The 21790-nt window shown below is 41.8% G+C and overlaps 2 protein-coding genes across 4 annotated transcripts in view; both read left to right on the top strand.

Annotated features, from left to right (window-relative positions):
* The first annotated feature begins 2421 nt into the window (after nt 1-2421).
* The window catches only part of LOC138973013 (uncharacterized), a 60980-nt gene continuing 41611 nt past the window's right edge, over nt 2422-21790 (top strand). The window contains exon 1 of the mRNA XM_070345664.1: nt 2422-2431. The gene's annotated coding sequence lies outside the window, so the exon portion shown is untranslated. The remainder of the gene's footprint in view (nt 2432-21790) is intronic.
* On the top strand, nt 2582-21572 carry LOC138972990 (CKLF-like MARVEL transmembrane domain-containing protein 4). Of its 3 annotated transcripts, XR_011457857.1 has the most exons (6): nt 2584-2698; nt 10893-11063; nt 12038-12220; nt 17664-17762; nt 18393-20550; nt 21124-21572. XR_011457857.1 is itself a non-coding variant. In XM_070345658.1 (5 exons), the coding sequence occupies exons 2-5, from the start codon at nt 10902-10904 to the stop codon at nt 18570-18572; spliced, it is 624 nt and encodes a 207-aa protein (XP_070201759.1). In that variant the 5' UTR covers nt 2582-2680; nt 10893-10901; the 3' UTR covers nt 18573-21572. The 3 variants fall into 3 exon arrangements, 2 of the variants coding, with proteins under 2 accessions (XP_070201759.1, XP_070201755.1); XM_070345658.1 differs by having other exon boundaries at nt 2582-2680; nt 18393-21572; XM_070345654.1 differs by having other exon boundaries at nt 18393-21572.

Raw genomic sequence — 21790 nt, 5'->3', positions numbered from 1 at the left:
CTCTCTCTCTCTCTCTCTCTCTCTCTCTCTCTCCCTCTCTCTCTCTCTCTCTCTCTCTCTCTCTCTCTCTCTCTCTCTCTCTCTCTCTCTCTCTCTCTCTCTGTGTATGTATGTCTTTGTCTGTGTCTCCCTCTGAGTCTCTCCGCTTCTGTCTTTCTATGTCTGTCTCTGTCTATGTGTGTGTGTGTGTGTGTGTGTGTCTCTCTCTCTCTCTCTCTCTCTCTCTCTCTCTCTCTCTCTCTCGCTCTCGCTTTCTCTCTCTCTCATCTGGCACACAGGTCAAAGCAGAGGTTAACTTGAGTGCACGTGTACCTAGGAGGGGGTGATTTCTTGAATTAGCTGAGGGCGGAAGGAAATCGCTCACCTTCCACGTCCAAAACGTAGTGGTATTGACACGCCAGATTAGTGCGGTAGCGTATTGTGCAAAGCAGGAAAGCGCGCTTTTCTGCCGGTATTCTTGTTAACTTCGCAATTTCCAGAAAACATCCACTTTCACTTTGAGACTGTTCTGTTTACATTCGACACTATCAAAACCACTTTGCAATACTGAAATAATGTTTTCTGTGTTCGAAAGCTACAGCCAATCGTTATTATGTCCCCTTAGATACAGTTTTATAACATTATTGGCACATGTAAACAATAGGAATTAATTAATGAACGCTACGAAAAGGGCAGCCTTTAACCTCCCTGTTGTCACTCAGCATTTTTTTAATTTTTATTCTCATCCACACTTTCAGCACTTCCCCCACCCGCCCTCCCTATCTCAGATGTAATTTGTAAATGACGTTTTCAGCCTTCAATCCACTATTTAACATAGTAAGTCAAGCTTTTCAAACCTTATTAATAATTGCTTTGATGTTTTGCTGATGTTCAGTTTATTATTTAATAAAGATCTCATGGTTCAGAATTTCATATTGTTTTTTTTCAAAAACATGCGTGTGTTCCATTTCAAACTAACCTCACTGATGTGAACTCCATTATTACTGTCACATCTGTTTTACAAATTACACCCATAATCCAAACAACGCGCAAACACACACACACACCTCAACTACACACATATGTACTCGTTACCATTAGCCAACGCTCGTCACAACACTGTCAGTCTCAAGTCTAAATAATAATAGTATAAATCATAACTAATTTTCTTCACATCATCATAGACATAATGTTGATATGTAGACGTTCTCAAATTGTGCCTATTTCCTGAATTCCCGTCGATTTGTAATTGATAACTTACGTTTTTATCGGGTCGAATTTGGTAGTAGGGGAGACCGGGGCTAATCCACCTACTTTTATGCTTTTGGTAGCATAACTGGCGAGTTTGATGAACTAGAAGACTGATTTTTTATTTTACATCAAGACAAATGTGTAACTGATATCAATGTGCAGACAGTTTTTATGTGCGCATGAACATTTGTTGTACATACTGCTTTAAGTAGACCTACCCTAACGTAGGCGAACTTGCCCCAAGTCGGGGTAAGTCCGCCTACAGGGTGGGGCAAGTCCGCCACTCTCATCCCATAGTAGGTACAAGACTAGTAGTGGGCAAGCTTTAGTGGGAAAGCTTTTTTAATTCCCTTCAATATTTAGGTTCAAAAATGCGACAAAATACGAAAGAACATTTCATAAACAAATGTTTAAATAAGGTAAAAATGCAATCCAATATAGTCTAATTGATGAACGATTTTGACCATGACAGTGCCGCCCTCCGGCTCAACTTTGCAAATTGAAAAAATAATTGACGTCAACAAATAGCGCTAACAGAACTCGGAGAAAAACAATACAAACTGAAGCAAATGCCCTCAAAAATGCATAAATCAATTTTCACTGTAAAAATCCGTCCGGCATGGTTTTTGAGTGCTTTGGCCGGATAGACATACAGACAGACTGGCACAGTCACAAATACCTCAGTAGCAGGGGCGGAGCAGTTAAGCCAGAGGGGGGGGGATTACAACCTGGGTTCCAGACCCCTTGTGGGGTACAGAAGCTGAAGAGTTTTAGCTATTTTATGAACAATTTATGGCTTGTCCTTGATTTTAAACATTATCAACTGGTGTCAGCAGCCACTCATTATTTCTTTTAAAGTTATAATTAAAAAAAAAATTTTGGACAGCCGGGGGGGGGGGGGGGGGGTGTCCGGAACCCCTGTAACCCCCCCCCCCCCTAATCCGCCCCTAAGTAGGGTGACGTCTGACAAAACTCACACAACGGCGCCCTCTTGATAGAATTTAAAAAAGCCACGACAAAAGGTGACGAAAACCCGTCGGTTGCTGAAAGACTCCTGCCCAAAGCTTATGGTCGTGGTGGACGATGACCAGACCAAACCAAGAACAGCTAATACTGGGCATATAAGCGGATCGAGTCAAGATTGAAAAGACCAGCGATCTACAGCCGCTTTCGTTCCTGACTCCTCCTTCAATCCTATTCTGACCACCCCGTTTTTGTCGACTCATGTTACAGGCACCGCAGCCACAAGCAAGTGAGAAGAAAAATATCACTTTTGGGAGCAGACGACACACGTGCGCTCGGTGTACATAAACAAACATACCATGTGACCTCTTCTGACCAATCAGTGTCGAACGGAAGTTGGAACTGCGAGCGGCTTTGCATGCTGTATTAGCACATCTATGATTAGCACAAGCGACAACTTCGTATGTGGAGCTGAACCGAATCGCGGGTAAATACATAGCAGAGAGTGAGTGGATAATACGTGTGTTTGTTTTGTACTTGTTTGTAATTGTACGTTCACCTGTACAGCGATGTATCTGAGAGGGGGTTCTGGAACACCCTCCACCCGCCTTATCCGGCGAGAAAACATTATTTTTTTTCTCAAGGCGGAAAAACCCAACGTACATTCCCAAAAATACCAAGCGGCTTTTGCGGATGATTGTCTACTCTTCAGAGACATCTTCTGCCAGGCAGACCGTGACCACCTCCGGGCAGAACACTCCAGTCAGTCCATGGCCAGACACAATAGCTATTAGCAGAAGGGTTCTAACTCCACCCAATGGCAAAGTGTGTGCATTTCTTGTAAGAAGTGGATTCAGGACGCGCGGCGCATTCTGCAGCGTTGCGATTTATGACGCGCGGCGCGTTTCCTTCACGACAGGGATGTTGTTATAAATTCACACCTATAGGACAAATGTCCTGAGCTCTTCAGAATCAATAGGACATTTGACCGCTTTCAGAAATTTCAATAGGACATCATAATTTTGTACAAAACACTGTGACTGTCCATGGAATGGCTCCATAATCATGTGTGCACACACACATGCTTTAACACACACACATATTGTAAATACACCGAACATTTTTGCATACATTGTTTTATGATTAATTTAGTTTCAAATAGGACACACACAAAAAGAAACAAACATCTAAAAAGCAACCAAAACCTTCAGCACTCTTTTTTTGATTGTCTCACCAACTGCATGATTTGACTAGAAAATGAAATACTGAGAAAAAAAAGTTCGTTTCAACACAGATTCAACAAAGCAGTATGTTCTCTTTGCTGTCAAGGTCTAACCAACCCAAAAGGGTCTGCCATGAATAGTTAAAAGACCGTTTCTGCGAATTTCCTGCTGTGCCAACAAATTGTCCTGTACAAAAGACAAAACTTCTCTTTCCGTGGTTGTGTCAGTTTCAACGGCAACACTGTCACTGGCACTGTCATTTTCAAGAATGACGCTCGCCGCGTTTTCACCTTTTTTTTTAACTCAAACGTAGCACAGGATATGCCATTGAAAAGCCAAAGGTCTTCAGCTTTTGTTGATCTTTGGCAGGCCTTAGTTTTATTTCGGTGGCATAATTCAATGCGCTTCGTCAAATGTCTCAAACTGAAACCAAAAGCAGACTTATAGTCAGTTGGAGTTGTCTCCCGTACTCCTAACTTTAGTGTGCTGCAGACGGGTGTATCCAAACGGCTCATATCGCAAACGGTTCGGAATTCCCGTAAACGCAAGATCAGCACTACACAACTTCAGTGCACCTGTACGCGAGAGTGCTCGGTCGCTTTTTGAAAATGAGCATCTTGAACGGAAAATATCGAATATCATGCTGTCCGAAGGAATGGAGTTCTTATCGGACAATGACAGAGCTCAGTCCAAAACGATAGGACATCTGACCGCCATGCGGTTATGTGAATCGGACATTTGAGCCTTTCAATCGGTCTATGTCCGATGTCCGACGCCTAACGACATCCCTGCTTGATCGCAAATTTGCTCGCTTTACGCCGTCGTATCTTACTAACACTCAGATATAGATGAATTCTTCATTCATTTTCCTATCATTCTGTATTGTTTGTTTGTTTGTTCGTTCATGGGCTGAAACTCCCACGGCTTTTACCCCGCCATTTAGGCAGCCATACGCCGCTTTCGGAGGAAGCATGCTGAGTATTTTCGTGTTTCTATAACCCACCGAACTCTGACATGGATTACAGGATCTTTTTCGTGCGCACTTGGTCTTGTGCTTGCGTGTACACACGGGGGTGTTCGGACACCGAGGAGAGTCTGCACACAAAGTTGACTCTGAGAAATAAATCTCTCGCCGAACGTGGGGACGAACTCGCGCTGACAGCGGCCAACTGGATACAAATCCAGCGCGCTACCGACTGAGCTACATCCCCGCCCTATCATTCTGTATGCATCACAGCTTTGTATGTTCAATAATAGCGCCGCACGAGCACTTTTTTAGTTGTCATTGTCAAATCAGCTACCCGCACTTTCAACTTTTGTTTTTGTTTTTTTGTTGTTCACAAGGGTTTTGAAAAACGCATGGCACGTTTTCCAAAATTCAGGCTGCAAAATCCAGATCCACAAATGGCCCGGAAGTGCAGCTGCATATAAAACTGAACTGTTTTAAATGTTATGCCTTCTGATATTGTGACAGGGGAGGCTACCGCTCCTTTCACAGCAGACTCTGTACCCGAGTTGTTGGCCTTTAAGTCAACACCGGTGGATTGTGGAATTCTGTTTGTGATGGGGTCTGGTGGTTTCCGATTGTCTGTATGTCGTAGGGTTTTTTGATGTCAAAAAAGCCTACGACACAGTATGGCACCAACGATTGTTGTTCAAATTGAAGCAATTAGGCATCAGTGGCAATATGTTTCAATACATAAAAAGCTTTCTACTGAACAGATCCTTTCAAACTGATTATAAAGGTGCCAAATCATCCACTCACAAAGTTGACATGGGAGTGCCACAGGGCTCAGTAATAGCACCACTGCTTTTTGAGTCACTTGAGAAAAAGTGACTCTATGTAATCGGTCAGTGTTAGTCTGTCCGGCCGGCTGGCCGTCTGGCCGGCCGGCTGTCCGGCCGGCCGTCCGGCCGGCCGTCCGTAGACACCACCTTAACGTTGGACTTTTCTCGGAAACTATCAAAGCGATCGGGCTCATATTTTGTTTAGTCGTGACCTCCAATGACCTCTACACTTTAACGATGGTTTTGTTGACCTTTGACCTTTTTCAAGGTCACAGGTCAGCGTCAAAGGAAAAATTAGACATTTTATATCTTTGACAAAGTTCATCGGATGTGATTGAAACTTTGTAGGATTATTCTTTACATCAAAGTATTTACATCTGTAGCCTTTTACGAACGTTATCAGAAAAACAAGGGAGATAACTAGCCTTTTCTGTTCGGCAACACACAACTTAACGTTGGGCTTTTCTCGGAAACTATAAAAGTGACCGGGCTCAAATTTTATGTGAACGTGACTCATTGTGTTGTGAATAGCAATTTCTTCCTGTCCATCTGATGCCTCATATAATATTCAGAACTGCGAAAGTGACTCGATCGAGCGTTTGCTCTTCTTGTTAGCATTATGCTGCATGACATATCGACAGTTAAAACACATGGAGCCGAACTGACGCTTTATGCGGATGATATTGCTCTATGCAAAGAGTATCAAAACAAAACCTATAAAACAGAACACAAATTCTCTAAAGAGTGGCAAACAGCTATTGATAACATTGGGAACTATATGCGAGAGAATGGCTTCACTCTCTCTGCCGAGAAAACTGTATTCGTTGTCTTTACAAACCGAAAACGGGAAGATCGAGAAAAGATACAGTTCTCACTAGATAAATCTGTTGTCTCACCCAGTCAGCAGGTGAAATATCTGGGCATACTTTTCACCTCAAATGGACAATGGACTGCTCATTTAAAGTATTTTTTAAGCAAAGCAAATAAGACCATCAACCTTCTTAAAATACTGGCTGCCCAACCATGGGCAAAGTGCCTAGTTATTCCAACAAACATCACCAGAGCTCTTATTAGATCAAGACTATCATATGGACAGGAGGCCTACTTGTCGTCGGCTTGAAAATGGCTTGATAAGCTACACAGGCATGGGAATTGTCCGCCGAAAGGCAAATTTCTGCCGTATTTTTTGTGTGTTCCGCCAAAAAAGCAAAAGTGTCCACCGAAAAAATAAAAGGGGAGGAAAAAATGGTTCTAAAAACTGAATTTAATGGCAAACTTGGAGGTCATATGACACCAAATTGCCCCATTTGGGTTCTTTGGAGAGAAAAATGTCCGGGGGGTGGGGGGGGGGGGGGGCATGCCCATGAACTCCCCTAGCAGGGCTAGTCGCTTTGCGCTGACCGCTGTCCACTTTGCTATTACTTACAAATTTTCAGCCTTTTTTACTTTTTACATACCGGCACGGTTGTCCTAGTGGTAAGGCGTCCGCCCCGTGATCGGGAGGTCGTGGGTTCGAACCCCGGCCGGGTCATACCTAAGACTTTAAAATTGGCAATCTAGTGGCTGCTCCGCCTGGCGTCTGGCATTATGGGGTTAGTGCTAGGACTGGTTGGTCCGGTGTCAGAATAATGTGACTGGGTGAGACATGAAGCCTGTGCTGCGACTTCTGTCTTGTGTGTGGCGCACGTTATTATGTCAAAGCAGCACCGCCCTGATATGGCCCTTCGTGGTCGGCTGGGCGTTAAGCAAACAAACAAACAAACTTTTTACATTTAGTCAAGTTTTGACTAAATGTATTAACGTAGAGGGGGGAATCGAGACGAGGGTCATATGGTGTATGTGTGTCTGTGTGTGTGTGTAGAGCGATTCAGAGAAAACTACTGGACCGATCTTTATGAAATTTGACATGAGAGTTCCTGGGTATGAAATCCCCAGACGTTTTTTTCATTTTTTCGATAAATGTCTTTGATGACGTCATATCCGGCTTTTTGTGAAAGTTGAGGCGGCACTGTCACGCTCTCATTTTTCAACCAAATTGATTGAAATTTTGGTCAAGTAATCTTCGACGAAGCCCGGACTTCGGTATTGCATTTCAGCTTGGTGGCTTAAAAATTAATTTATGACTTTGGTCATTACAAATCTGAAAATTGTAAAAAAAAATAAAAAAAAATTATAAAACGATCCAAAAATACGTTCATCTTATTCTCCATCATTTTCTGATTCCAAAAACATATAAATATGTTATATTTGTATTAAAAACAAGCTCTGAAAATTAAAAATATAAAAATTATTATCAATTTTTTTTTTCCAAATCAATTTAAAAACACTTTCATCTTATTCCTTGTCGGTTCCTGATTCCAAAAACATATAGATATGATATGTTTGGATTAAAAACACGCTCGGAAAGTTAAAACGAAGAGAGGTACAGAAAAGCGTGCTATCCTTCTCAGCGCAACTACTACCCCGCTCTTCTTGTCAATTTCACTGCCTTCGCCATGAGCGGTGGACTGACGATGCTACGAGTATACGGTCTTGCTGAAAAATGGCATTGCGTTCAGTTTCATTCTGTGAGTTCGACAGCTACTTGACTAAATGTTGTATTTTCGCCTTACGCGACTTGTTTCAATTCCCATGCCTGGCTACAGTCAGCAGAATGTCGTGCCCTTCGGCTTGCCCTCGGACACCCAAGGCATTCAAAGCAGGCCATTGTATACCACCAAGCAGGATTCCTCCCTCTTGACATGTGGCGACGTAAGTGCTGCGCGGATTACAATGTTCGAGCCAACACAGTGCAAAACTCAACAAAAGAGGAGCTACAACCGCATTACAACCATGTCCAAAACAAAAAGGCCCACTTTGGCACTACTTTCACCTCACTGGCTCAATTCAATGCTTCACTAGCACTCTTTAACGAAATCAGTGTCGACCCAAATGATGTGGCCCAAAACCCCATATCTCGTGATCCCTCATGGACAATGAAAGAAATGAATTTTGACACAGAATATTGTACAGCTACAAAGGATGATCAGTTATTACTCAGGATACAAGCCCTTGAGCACATTGATACTGTATACAAAGGCCATGTTCATGTTTACACAGACGGGTCAGTTTTGGATGACAAGAAGGCTGGCGCAGCTTTTGTAATCCCCAGCGATGACCTGACTGGGAAATTTAAACTGTGCAACAGAAACTCGATCTTCTCAGCTGAGCCCCTTGCCATCTGCATGTCGCTTGTTCATCTCAACCTCAAGAACACTCCTCCTCAAAAGATAGCTATATTCTCTGACTCCAAAGCAGCCATTGAAGCATTAAGAACTAACAAAAGATCAAAAAGACAGGATCTTGTCATTGCAATAAAGGAGCTGGCAAATAAAATCATAAAAAAAGGAAGCGATATTAACCTGGTCTGGTGTCCAGCACACTTGAAAGTGCCTGGCAACGAGAGAGCAGACAAAGCCGCTAAAGAAGCTGCCCAAGGTATAGGCGCCTCCGAGGTAGACCTGCCATTGTCTGCTTCTGAGATCAGTAGCCTTACAGACTCTCTTCTCTGGAGAGAATGGAGGAACAAATACATGCACACGGCTATAAGCTCTGGCTGGCTCATCCGGGAAGCCCCATCAAAACAGATGAACACCTATAATGCATGCCCACGTGTAGTATGAAGGATTAACCACCTAAGGGCAGAAGCTGGGAACTACCAGTTTCTGGAGCTAAATGCACCTGTCAATCCGACCTCAGCATTGCTCATTTGACTTTGGAGTGTGATTTGAACTCTTGCGCAACCGACAAATCTTTGAATGTCTTCACAGATTCATGAAATATGACGCTCCTGCACCACTTTAAATCATATCATCTGACCCAGATGTCAAGAAATGACCATAGATCACATTACAATTGCGTGTAGCCTTTCTCATGTGCTTGAATTTCCCTAGTAACTGCGGAAAGTCAAAATTTGCACATAATGCGCTTGAAATGTGTAAATACTTGAAGGCCAACGTTCACAAACACATTGAAGCAATGAAACAAATCGATGATATGATGCTATGACACCTTAGGCCAAAGTACAAATGGTAGTTTTGTGATGATATGTCATTTGTGAGGAATTACAGGTGATATTGTGCAGAAACTTACGTCGCGTGTCTCCCTTCGGACAGAAAAATAAGGGTGCAACCGCTTCGGACAGATTTGCCTAGTGCAACCACGGTATACGGTGTGGTTAAGAACCAAAATGAAGTCATTAACAGCAATTCATACAAAATGGAATTTTTTTTAATTTAGGAATGGTTTTTGTTTTTTTGGTTTATTTTAGGAAAATATGGGCACCCCCGACGTTGTCAGGGTTCATTAATTGTGACTAAAGAGAAAATACCATATTTTTTGCACTTTGGATTGAATCGTTCTTGTTGATAAGTTTCTAGATCAACAAACTTTTGGGTTGAAACATTATTTTTGAGGGTGCAGCGAAGTGTGAGTATGAGTGAAAGTACATTCTGAGTGGAGATATACATGTTATTGTTAATAAAAATGAAGACCCCACAATGATGTGCATGGCAGAATGAAGAGAGAAAAGAAAATCTATCGGGTTAGTTAATTTTTGCTCCGAGTATAATTATAATACACCCACATGTTTTCTTGCTTGTCACGCGTCTGTACTACCCAGTTTTGCTGTGTCTCTATTGACTATCTGTTTCATGGAAACTGTCTGCGTTTTCTCTGCACGGAAACACACTGGGGTTAATTGATCTACTACACACGAAACTTAAAAAGGAAAACATTCAATAGGGGTGACATTGAATCAGGACTGATGTTCTAATATTTTTCTGGACACATCTCCATATTTTTTGTGTGATTCGGCACAATCAACAGGTTTAAGAAGCATATTTACGTGTATTTGTTAAATGGAAAGAAGCACTGAAGAGCTCTGAACACAGGGGCGGATGAGGGGAGGGTTTCTGGGGTTTCCGGAAACCCCCAACCCCCCCCCAGCCAAAAAATAAAAATATTTTTATTGTGCATTTCTTTATTTTACATTGAGTTTCAATTTTTGGGGTATTAATCAGTGACAAAATCTGCTGCCTGAAACTGGTAATGATCATCCTCAGAATGCACCAGATTGCACCATTTTGCATCCTTTTTTTCAAACTTTTCCGGGGGGGCATGCCCCTGGACCCCCCTAGCAAGCTAGGCGCTTCGCGCCGTCGGCTCAGCGCTTCGCTCCTTCACACCCATATCTTCACAATATACTTTTGGAAACCCCCCCCATAAAATGAACTGATCTGCCCCTGGAACATAATATGTTAAAGGGGGACTACTGTGTCACACTCCTGTGAAAGAGGAACTACTGCATCACCCTGTCACACATAGGACGAGAGTGTTGAGAATTAATGTCAAAAGTCGACTTGGTCATTCTGAACCACCAAGTTATTGTCTCTGGTGGATATGACTCAATATTCAGAACATTCAAGTCCATTTGTTTGTCATAACATGTATGCCATGTATATCTAAACGTTGGTAAAACTGGCTCTCGTCCTAGCACAGTATTTTAAAGTGCAGCCTAAAATAGTAAAAAAATCCAAAAACAGTATCCACATAAAGGGACGACCGACCATCTGAGCAATCCAATAATGAACAAAGGAAAAAATGAACAACAAACCAACAAACAACTAATATTATGTCATATGCTTTCAGTTGTAAAAGATGATTATGGCGGCCGGCAACCCATCCCAGGACAGCGGTGCGAAGCCCTGGCAGCTAGATGACGGACAGCAACAAGCTGGCAACGTGAAAAGAGTGGGACCGGTACCGGTGGATATGAGCCATGTAAAGTCCTTGGTGGGCTTTTTGCAAATCAGCATTGCTGTGAGTATGTAGTGATACCAGTGTACATAGGCCAGACTATACCCTGAAAGCTGGGTTATCTCTAATGACTATCCGAACGGCGTGTGGCTGAAAATCCTGTAAAACATTCTGTACGGTCAAGACGGCCTAAAATCCCCACATACGCAGCACACATGCACTTTACTGTGTCACTCCGTTTGAATTTTGCCCAGGTAATTTCGTGCTGGCTCTGAACTTGTCAACAGAGCCAAGGGGAAAAAAATCCAGCTCAACCGAGATTCGAACCACAGACCTAAAAAGATTCGGGGTCAATGACCTTACCACATGCACCAGTTGTGAAGTATAGTATGTGAAAAGTGAAAGATTTTTTGACTCACCTGGATGATCAGGAGAAACTTAGGATTGAGCAGTGATAATCTGATATGCCGGCAGGATGTAGACAAAAACTTGAATGTTTGGGTTTTCTCAGATGTTTTTGAAGCTAGAGCTTTGAATGTTAGCACACTGCTACTTCTAGGGTTTCATGATCTCCCAACATGAACCCAGTTTGGTTGACCCTCGTCTAATTTTCGTGTCACAGTGGGGTCATGTTCAATTAAAAAAAACTTGTTGGAAAGAGTTTGCTCAGTCAGCTGTGGCTGGGAGATAACTGAGCAAAAGCTATCTGCACAACGATCAACTGTTGAATGACATGGTGTGGTGCACACTTGCTGTGTGTACTGGCTGCCTTCCCTGTGCAGAGTACTTTACCTGGATTCTGTGCAGTGTTGGTGCCCTCCCCCCCCCCCCCTTTTTTTTTAAACACAAAACCCCTGAGAGTGAAAGAGATACTACAGCATATTGTAGCGATCCAAACACTCTAATATAGACAAAGAGAGACAGACAGACAGACAGACAGACAGACAGAGAGGGATAGAAAATCGATGATTTACATTCAGATTGGTTGATTGATTGGCCAAATTATTGACAGATTGATATATTTTTTGTCATGACAGGTACTATCACTGATATCGTACATCTGCATCGATTCCATGGTCTATTGCACCTGGTTCTCATTCAAGGGTTTTGGCTTCTTTGCCACTATGTCCATGTCCACTTTTCTGACCATGCTCCTCTGGTTTGTCTTGGAGTCGCTGATGGTGTGCCAGAAGCTCAATTTTACAACGTGGCACTTATGGGTGAGTTGGGATTTAAAAAAAACCGCAGAAATCTTTTTTTTTATCGGTGAGTGTTCATTTTTGGCTCACCTGAGTAATCAAAGAGTCATAGTATGATAGTAATATACCGTAATCTTGTAAACGCCCACCCCCTTATGCACAATTTTTGCCCCAAAGTAGTGGGTGGGCGTTTACTGGGTACTACACCCTACCAATGAGCAGTCCCTCATGCAAATAGTAATATTTATTTTATGGTCGTGGCTGTAGAACCGGCTAGTCGGTTCCGGAGCCCCCAAGCTTGGGGACCGGCACTCTCCAAAAGCTAACTTTTTTTTGGAGGTCCGATGGGTCATTCATTAAAGATTTTCTTCTAAAGTTCAATTCAAAGAAGTGTGATCTTTTCTTTTTTGTGAGAAACATTAACGGAGATCAGTTTTAGACTCAGAAAGACTTGTATTTCTGCAACAGTGCGATCGCTGACTGATGAGCGACTGGCTGTAGCGAGACTAGATGCCATTCGTCAGAAATTCTGTCGAAGCAGAGACATAGGTCGAAGTGACTCGATGCGAAGCAGACTTAACTGAAACAAATTTCTTGTTTTTTGTTTGTTTCCATATTAATGATTTTTGTAGGTACTGCACTTAGTAAACTATTGCTGCTCCTAGCATTGGGACTAGTGATCCACGTTGCTTGGTTCACGGACGCGATAAATTCCAAATCAGTGACTGTCATGAGCTTTTTGTTGCAATCTCAGTTCGATCACCGAAATGCTTTCGAATAAAGAAGAATAGAGCAAAATTAAAGAAAGGAGAGATAAGAATGGAAAACAAGTCGCGTAAGGCGAAATTACTACATTTAGTCAAGCTGTGGAACTCACAGAATGAAACTGAACGCACTGCATTTTTTCACAATGACCGTAGTCCGCCGCTTGTGCAAAACAGAGTGAAACTGACGAGCCTGTTCAGCGCTGTCACGTTTCAATATATCACTTAAGGTGATTATGAAACGGTTAGTTACTTCTAACCAACTAACCACACCACGATCCACTCTCGCAGTCATACAATTAAATAGAGACAACAAAAGTATAAGTTTCAGACGCCTGTTTATGTAATAACTCGCCACCTCCCTGAGACTTCACTCAAAATATGTTCTTTTACGTTAAAAAAAACCGTAAAACCAATGGTCACTGACAAAATGCCAGTTAGAATATAGAAAATTATAGTAACACGCTGATCCCGTGTAAAGTTAGGAAAATATAACTGTTCTGCTCAAAGAACGCTGGTTAAAGCAGGTATCACACCCTCACGTTGTTACCACTCAACAGAAATCACAAATATAAAAGGATGACTTGGTGGAAAAAGGCACAATAGCACGGTGCACTTAGCTTTCTGCTACGAGTGGACGTCCCATAAATAGTTCTTCCCCACTACTGCTTTGTCGATTGGAGTGCCGGTTGGCGTGGAACGAAGCAGGGAATCGTGGGGAAGTCAGGCGCCTCACTCCACTGCTGGAAATAAAGGGTGGTCCTGTAGGTGACGTCACTGCCTGCCGGAAGACCCCTGCAGACGGTGACGGCCTCTCCGGTTATCCCAGCAGCAGTAGCAGAAAAACAGCAACAGCGATGACCCGGTTACAGCCCGTAGCGATGACCCATAGTCGGCAGTCACATAGCGTAGAAAAACGCAGCAGACAATAGTAGGTAGAGAGGCTGCAACAAAAAGCATCGGTGCACTGAACATGCCACGCAACCTTTTACCCTCCACCATCAAACACGTCACCTTTACATATTTCATAGAGCACGTGGGCCTGCACAACGAACTTTTACAACAAATCAGCTATTTTCCTTCCTTCTCTCCATATCTGCAAAAACCTTAGCGTCACAGAGAGCAAATTATGCGCTAACCTGGAAGGAACAACAGAGAGTATTTCATTCCACAAACACAGACTCGTCAACAGCGTTAAATAATGATTTATTACCTCAAAAAGCCTATGAATGTAGCACTCTCATGGAAGCAAAACCCGCTTCCTCCCTGGAATGGCCTCTGTTCGTCAACAGTGACACACCATCCAACCTCTTGCCGAATACTTTATGCGGTGAAGACCATCCCCGCACGGCGAAGAGAAATTGACGACTCGTCCTCAGCAAACATGTAACTGTGAGAAGGTGGTATCTCGTTGAAGTTCCAATAGAGCCCTATCTGTGCTAGCAGAAACGGCACGTAGATAGAAGTGAAATATCTAGTCGTGATGAAAACCATCAAACTCTAGGGACGCAAAACACCGACCCTTCTCCTCTTGCCGCTGATTGTCAAGTGTCCAGTTATCGTGTCTCAGACAGACAACCTTGACAATAACACGTGACTAACCTTGTCACATATCAAGTTCAGCTATCCACAATTCTGCCTCGCAAGCAGAATCACGCACGCGGAACCACTGAATCACGAAATTCCCGTGCTCGCTGTCAGCAAAAACCGACACCCCTTGACAGAAATTACAACAGGCGCTTTCTGTCGCAATTGACCAAGAGAAGGCACCCCACCGAGTGACACTTTCTTGATCCATGTCACTAGATCGTGACAAGCGCGGTAGTGGTTTCGCTGTGCTGCATAGCACGCTTTTCTGTACCTCTCTTCGTTTTAACTTTCTGAGCGTGTTTTTAATCCAAACATATCATATCTATATGTTTTTGGAATCAGGAACCGATAAGGAATAAGATGAAATTATTTTTAAATCGATTTCGGAAATTTAATTTTGATCATAATTTTTATATTTTTAATTTTCAGAGCTTGTTTTTAATCCAAATATAACATATTTATATGTTTTTGGAATCAGGAAATGATGTAGAATAAGATGAACGTAAATTTGGAACGTTTTATATATAAACAAATTTATTACAATTTTCAGATTTTTAATGACCAAAGTCATCAATTAATTTTTAAGCCACCAAGCTGAAATGCAATACCGAAGTCCGGCCTTCGTCGAAGATTGCTTTACAAATATGTCAATCAATTTGATTGAAAAATGAGGGTGTGACAGTGTGCCTCAACTTTTACAAAAAGCCGGATATGACGTCATCAAAGGTATTTATCGAAAAAATGAAAAAAACGTCCGGGGATATCATTCCCAGGAACTCTCATGTCAAATTCCATAAAGATCGGTCCAGTAGTTTGGTCTGAATCGCTCTACACACACACACACACAGACACACACACACACTCACATACACCACGACCCTCGTCTCGATTCCCCCTCTATGTTAAAACATTTAGTCAAAACTTGACTAAATGTAACAAGTCGTGTAAGGCGAAAATACAATATTTAGTCAAGTAGCTGTCGAACTCACAGAATGAAACTGAACGCAATGCCATTTTTCAGCAAGACCGTATACTCGTAGCATCGTCAGTCCACCGCTCATGGCAAAGGCAGTGAAATTGACAAGAAGAGCGGGGTAGTAGTTGCGCTAAGAAGGATAGCACGCTTTTCTGTACCTCTCTTTGTTTTAACTTTCTGAGCGTGCTTTTCATCCAAACATATCATATCTATATGTTTTTGGAATCAGGAACCGACAAGGAATAAGATGAAAGTGTTTTTAAATTGATTTGGACAATTTAATTTTGATAATAATTTTTATATATTTAATTTTCAGAGCTTGTTTTTAATCCGAATATAACATATTTATATGTTTTTGGAATCAGAAAATGATGGAGAATAAGATAAACGTAAATTTGGATCGTTTTATAAATTTGATTTTTTTTTTACAATTTTCAGATTTTTAATGACCAAACTCACTCATTAGTTTTTAAGCCACCAAGCTGAAATGCAATACCGAAGTCCGGGCTTCGTCGAAGATTACTTGACCAAAATTTCAACCAATTTGGTTGAAAAATGAGGGCGTGACAGTGCCGCCTCAACTTTCACGAAAAGCCGGATATGACGTCATCAAAGACATTTATCAAAAAAATGAAAAAAACGTTCGGGGATTTCATACCCAGGAACTCTCATGTCAAGTTTCATAAAGATCGGTCCAGTAGTTTAGTCTGAATCGCTCTACACACACACACACAGACACACACACACACACACGCACATACACCACGACCCTCGTTTCGATTCCCCCTCGATGTTAAAATATTTAGTCAAAACTTGACTAAATATAAAAAGGTAAAACAATGGAATACAAATAACAAGTCGCGTAAGGCGAAAATACAATATTTAGTGAAGTAGCTGTCGAACTCACAGAATGAAACTGAACGCAACGCAACGCAGCAAGACCGTATACTCGTAGCATCGTCACTCCACCGCCCGTGGCAAAGGCAGTGCACGTGGAATTGACAAGAAGAGCGGGGTATTCGTTGCGCTGAGAAGGATAGCACGCTTTTCTGTACCTCTCTTCGTTTTAACTTTCTGAGCGTGTTTTTAATCCAAACATATCATATCTATATATTTTTGGAATCAGGAACCGACAAGGAATAAGATGAAAGTGTTTTTAAATTGATTTCGAAAAAAAAAATTTGATAATAATTTTTATATATTTAATTTTCAGAGCTTGTTTTTAATCCGAATATAACATATTTATATGTTTTTGGAATCAGCAAATGATGGAGAATAAGATAAATGTAAATTTGGATCGTTTTATAAATTTTTATTTTTTTTTACAATTTTCAGATTTTTAATGACCAAAGTCATTAATTAATTTTTAAGCCACCAAGCTGAAATGCAATACCGAACCCCGGGCTTCGTCGAAGATTACTTGACCAAAATTTTAACCAATTTGGTTGAAAAATGAGGGCGTGACAGTGCCGCCTCAACTTTCACGAAAAGCCGGATATGACGTCATCAAAGACATTTATCAAAAAAATGAAAAAAACGTATGGGGATATCAATCCCAGAAACTCTCATGTCAAATTTCATAAAGATCGGTCCAGTAGTTTGGTCTGAATCGCTCTACACGCACGCACGCACGCACACACACACATACACACACACATACACCACGACCCTCGTTTCGATTCCCCCTCGATGTTAAAATATTTAGTCAAAACTTGACTAAATATAAAAACACGGCAAGGCTCATCAACCATAGCACAGTTCTAGGGAATATTAGCAATGACTATTTCGTGAGATACCGGTGACTGCCGGTTCTTGAGCCAGGGGGCTCCAGAACCGACTCGCCGGTTCCCGAGCCACTCCGTTTATTTATATTGTGGTATGAACATGTCACACAAAGATGTTTCTGCATTCGTGCGACAATGACATTTTGAAACAGACCCCGGCAACAGAATTCAATCATTTGGATTTTCTATCATCACTAGATGAAATGTGCAGCATTATTGATCTCTCTCCCTCCCTGTCAATTTCTCTTTCACACTCACTTTCTCTCTTTTAACTCTCTGTCTCACATCACCACCCCCGCCCATCTTATCGTGTTCTACTTTATATCTTTGCCGATGTTTTCATTTTTCAGGAGATGGTTGTGCTGGGGATCTACGGTGTTCTGTACTTCATTGCTGTAATCGTTATTGCTACGCAGATCTGCGGTCAAAGTGCAGTTGGAGCAGCCGTGGTGCGTTTGCTTGTACATTTTTTTCTGGTAGTTTTGATTTGGTCTTTTTTGCCAGGTGATTATAATTAGTTAACTTGTTTGATTGCTGATTAGTCAGAAATCCAGTCAGTCAGGCATTCAGTCAGTCAGTAAGCAAGTAGGTTTTGAATTAACTGGATGTTTAGTTGGTTGGTGAGTGACTGACAGAGTGAGTTAGTAATTGAAGTAGTTACTAAGATGTTTCTTAAAGGCACACACAGTGGAGATCTGGCCAGGCTTGTGCCAGGGATAAGACCATCCCTCCATAAACACCCTGACTATGGCTTTTACAAAACTAATTCATGAAATGAAATTCCCACTGCCCACTGAAAGCACCTATACTGACCTAGGCTGTTCATTTTTGGTATGTGACCAAATTGAGGTGTGATCTTGTCCCACATCAAAGCCTGGGCAGATATGAGATGGTAAGTGTTTTAATGATAAGGAGTCATGTGCCTTTAAACGACAATATCACGAATGGCATATTTTAGAATTGAATTGAACTTTATTTTTCGAGGGTGACAGAATAAGCAATACATAGATGAGTAATGACATAGCTAAGCATGTAAAACATGGCTTACAAGTAAATATTCAGTCCCATGCATGTTTCAGTTCTTCGGCTTCGCGAGCGTGGCGGCCATGGGAGTCTATTTCTACTTTAGCTTCAGGGAATGGAAACTGACGGAGAGTCTCGAGGCGCGTCGTGCCCAGCAATACCAGGCTCAGCAACAGGCAGACCAGCCGCCCCCTTACACCCCTGCTGATACTATGACCACAGCTTATCCTCTTTAAAGTGTGCTGATCTCTTTTGACTGCTGTCATCCGGTTTGAGGAGATGTTGATGAGGGTAACCTCACAGGACTATATGGATCTTATCCTATGTTCATGGATTTGTCCACTCTCGGTGAGAAGCATCAATCGAGAAACTTTTGCAACCTGATTCTTCTAGCATTGTATTCCAATGGAACCCCCCCCCCCCCCCAAAAAAAAAAAGTCGAAGAAAATGAGGTCTCAGAAAGGATTGGGTCCTAAAATGGGGGTAAATTTACAGGGGTTCTCAACAGAAATTCAGAAAACAAAGGTCTTAAAAGGGAGGGAGTCTTAAAGGTCCTTGTCTACATTTTTATACCGAAATCGCCATTTGACCATTAAAATGCAGATTCTATTATCTACAATTATCAACAATACACCCCCTTTCGATCAGGAAAGATGAAGCCAGTGTAGTCGTTTGAAAATTCATTGTAGTATTCCAGCGTAGTACTCATAGTAGGATATCCTTATTTGGAAAATGCCAAGCGCAAAACTCCTCTCAAATCCCGTGCATTTCGTGCGTTTATAAAAAAGCGTGGACAGCGCTGCAGTGTCAAACTGTTGCTGCACTTGTTTTGGCGTGGCTATACGCATAGTGACATGAATTTGATTGGTCAGTATTTTTAGGTAAAGCACATGTTCTCAGCAAACAGAAAACAAAGTATTGGAAGCGTGAGTCACGCTACCCAAAAATAAAATCTGTTTTTACATATATTTTTTTTTCTATAATTTTTTTCCCCATGGTTCATTCATCATTTGACATAATTTTGTATCGAAATCTAACCATAAGATTATTGAAAAAAAGCAAAAATGTAGACGACCACCTTTAAAAGAGAGGTTCCACTGTATTCGGTTTGAGGAGATCTTCATGGATTTGTTAAATCTGGCTGCGAGTGAGAAGCATCAGTTGAGGAATTTTTGCCACCTGGGTCTTCTGGCATTGTATTACTATTTCAATTTGGTTCGATTGCCCTTTGTTTGTTTGTTCGTTCATGGGCTGAAACTCCCACGGCTTTTACGTGTATGACCGTTTTTACCCCGCCATTTAGGCAGCCATACGCCGCTTTCGGAGGAAGCATGCTGGGTATTTTTGTGTTTCTATAACCCACCGAACTCTGACATGGATTACAGGATCTTTTTCGTGCGCACTTGGTCTTGTGCTTGCATGTACACACGGGGGTGTTCGGACACCGAGGAGAGTCTGCACACAAAGTTGACTCTGAGAAATAAATCTCTCGCCGAACGTGGGGACGAACTCACGCTGACAGCGGCCAACTGGATACAAATCCAGCGCGCTACTGACTGAGCTACATCCTTGCCTGTTCGTTTGCCCTGATTCTGTTTGTTGGAATTGTAAGTTTCATAACGGACCTATCTACTCCCGTGAGAAACGTCAACCAAGCAATTATTGTAACCTGGTTCTTGTGGCATCGTGTTTGGTTCGATTGCCCTTATCTAGTATATAGAAGTTGTGAGTTTCATATCGGACCTACATGTATCTACTCCTGTGAGGAGCAACTTTTTTGTAACCTGGTTCTTGTGGCATCGTGTTTGGTTCGACTGCCCTTATCTAGTTTGTTGGAATTGTAACTTTCATAACGGACCTATTAACTCCCGTGAGAAACGTCAGTCAAGCGACTATTGTAACCTGGTTCTTGTGGCATCGTGTTTGGTTCGACTGCCCTTATCTAGTTTGTTGGAATTGTAACTTTCATAACGGACCTATTAACTCCCGTGAGAAACGTCAGTCAAGCGACTATTGTAACCTGGTTCTTGTGGCATCGTGTTTGGTTCAACTGCCCTTATCTTGTATATTATAGAAGTTGTGAGTTTCATAATGGACCTACATGTATCTACTCCTGTGAGGAGCTACTTTTTGTATCAATGAATAATACTCGCTGAAGGAAAGTAATTCAAGAAGTTATTCTGCCAGCTTGTCTGCTAGGATTGTACAAGTCATGTCTTTGCAATAACTGATGTAAAAATAAGACGCGTTAAAAACGAAAAATAACAACAAACAATTCCCCTTCTCTCTCTCTCTCTCTCTCTCTCTCTCTCTCTCTCTCTCTCTCTCTCTCTTACTTTCTCCAGACAAGTGCAAATTCTTTTGGGTGGGCACTTAGCTCAGCTGGTAACACGCTGGCTTTGTAGCCAGTTGGTCACTATCAGCGTGGGTTCGATCCCCACGTTCTGCGAGAGATTTATTTCTCAGAGACGACGTTGTGCAGACTCTCTTTGATGTCTGAACACCCTCATGTGCACACATGCGCATGAAAAAGATCCCAAGTTCACAGCGAAAGTCTCAGGGCTTGGAAAACACGAAGACACGCATGCATCATCTCTCGTCTCTGATTAGCATGATCGTATTTCGATACTTTGACCAGACAAACCCAATGCTTGTGTGTCGAAGAACGCTCCCACAGCTGGCTTGTTCAAGTCAAAGTATCACACCATATCTTCAGCGTAATACCAATACCTGTCCCAATGTAGGCCATCTGGTCTAAGAAGACGTTTAACCCTAATAGTCAGTCAGGTTCGAATGTATATATATAGAAAGTATTAACATAACTACAGAGTTAAAACTTTGTATCTTTATTGTCTTTATTCATGTCTGAACGGGACGGATGTTGTTGTTACATGGTGTGTCTGTGTTCATATTCTACTGTGTTCATTTACATGTACTACAATTATGATGATCATGTTTGCACGCAACTTCACATTGTTTGTTAATGGAACAGACAAAACCTGCAGTTAGTCGTTTGACAGTTTTCTTTTACATGAGATTCGTAGATTTGTCTTGCAACACGGTCAGGCTCAGTCAGACATCTACCAGTTGAGTGACTAATGAGAAGAGACAAGAAATTGCATACATGATTATGTATTTATTTACTCAAAATGTGGTGCCAGATTCTTTTGTTTTTCTTTTGCAAGTTGACCTTAGCAGAGATAAAAATGTGTTGTAGAAAAGACTACAGAACTAAATTGTTTTGTGTGAGTTTACTTCATGTGTGTGTGTTTTGTATACACGTGTGTGTGTGTGTGTGTGTGTGTTTGGTATGTGTGTATTGTGTTTTGTGTGTGTGTGAAAAATGTTCCCGCAGGTGAAGTAGGTTCGCAGTACATGCTTCAATGGAACTTAAAAGCGACTCTCTGTATCTGTGGTTCCCTCCCTTACATACATTTTTGTGGGTTTCTTTGTT

This window comes from Littorina saxatilis, linkage group LG1, assembly GCF_037325665.1.
Source record: "Littorina saxatilis isolate snail1 linkage group LG1, US_GU_Lsax_2.0, whole genome shotgun sequence".
NCBI classification, from domain to species: Eukaryota; Metazoa; Mollusca; class Gastropoda; order Littorinimorpha; family Littorinidae; genus Littorina; species Littorina saxatilis.
This window is presented reverse-complemented; position numbering and strand designations above follow the sequence as displayed.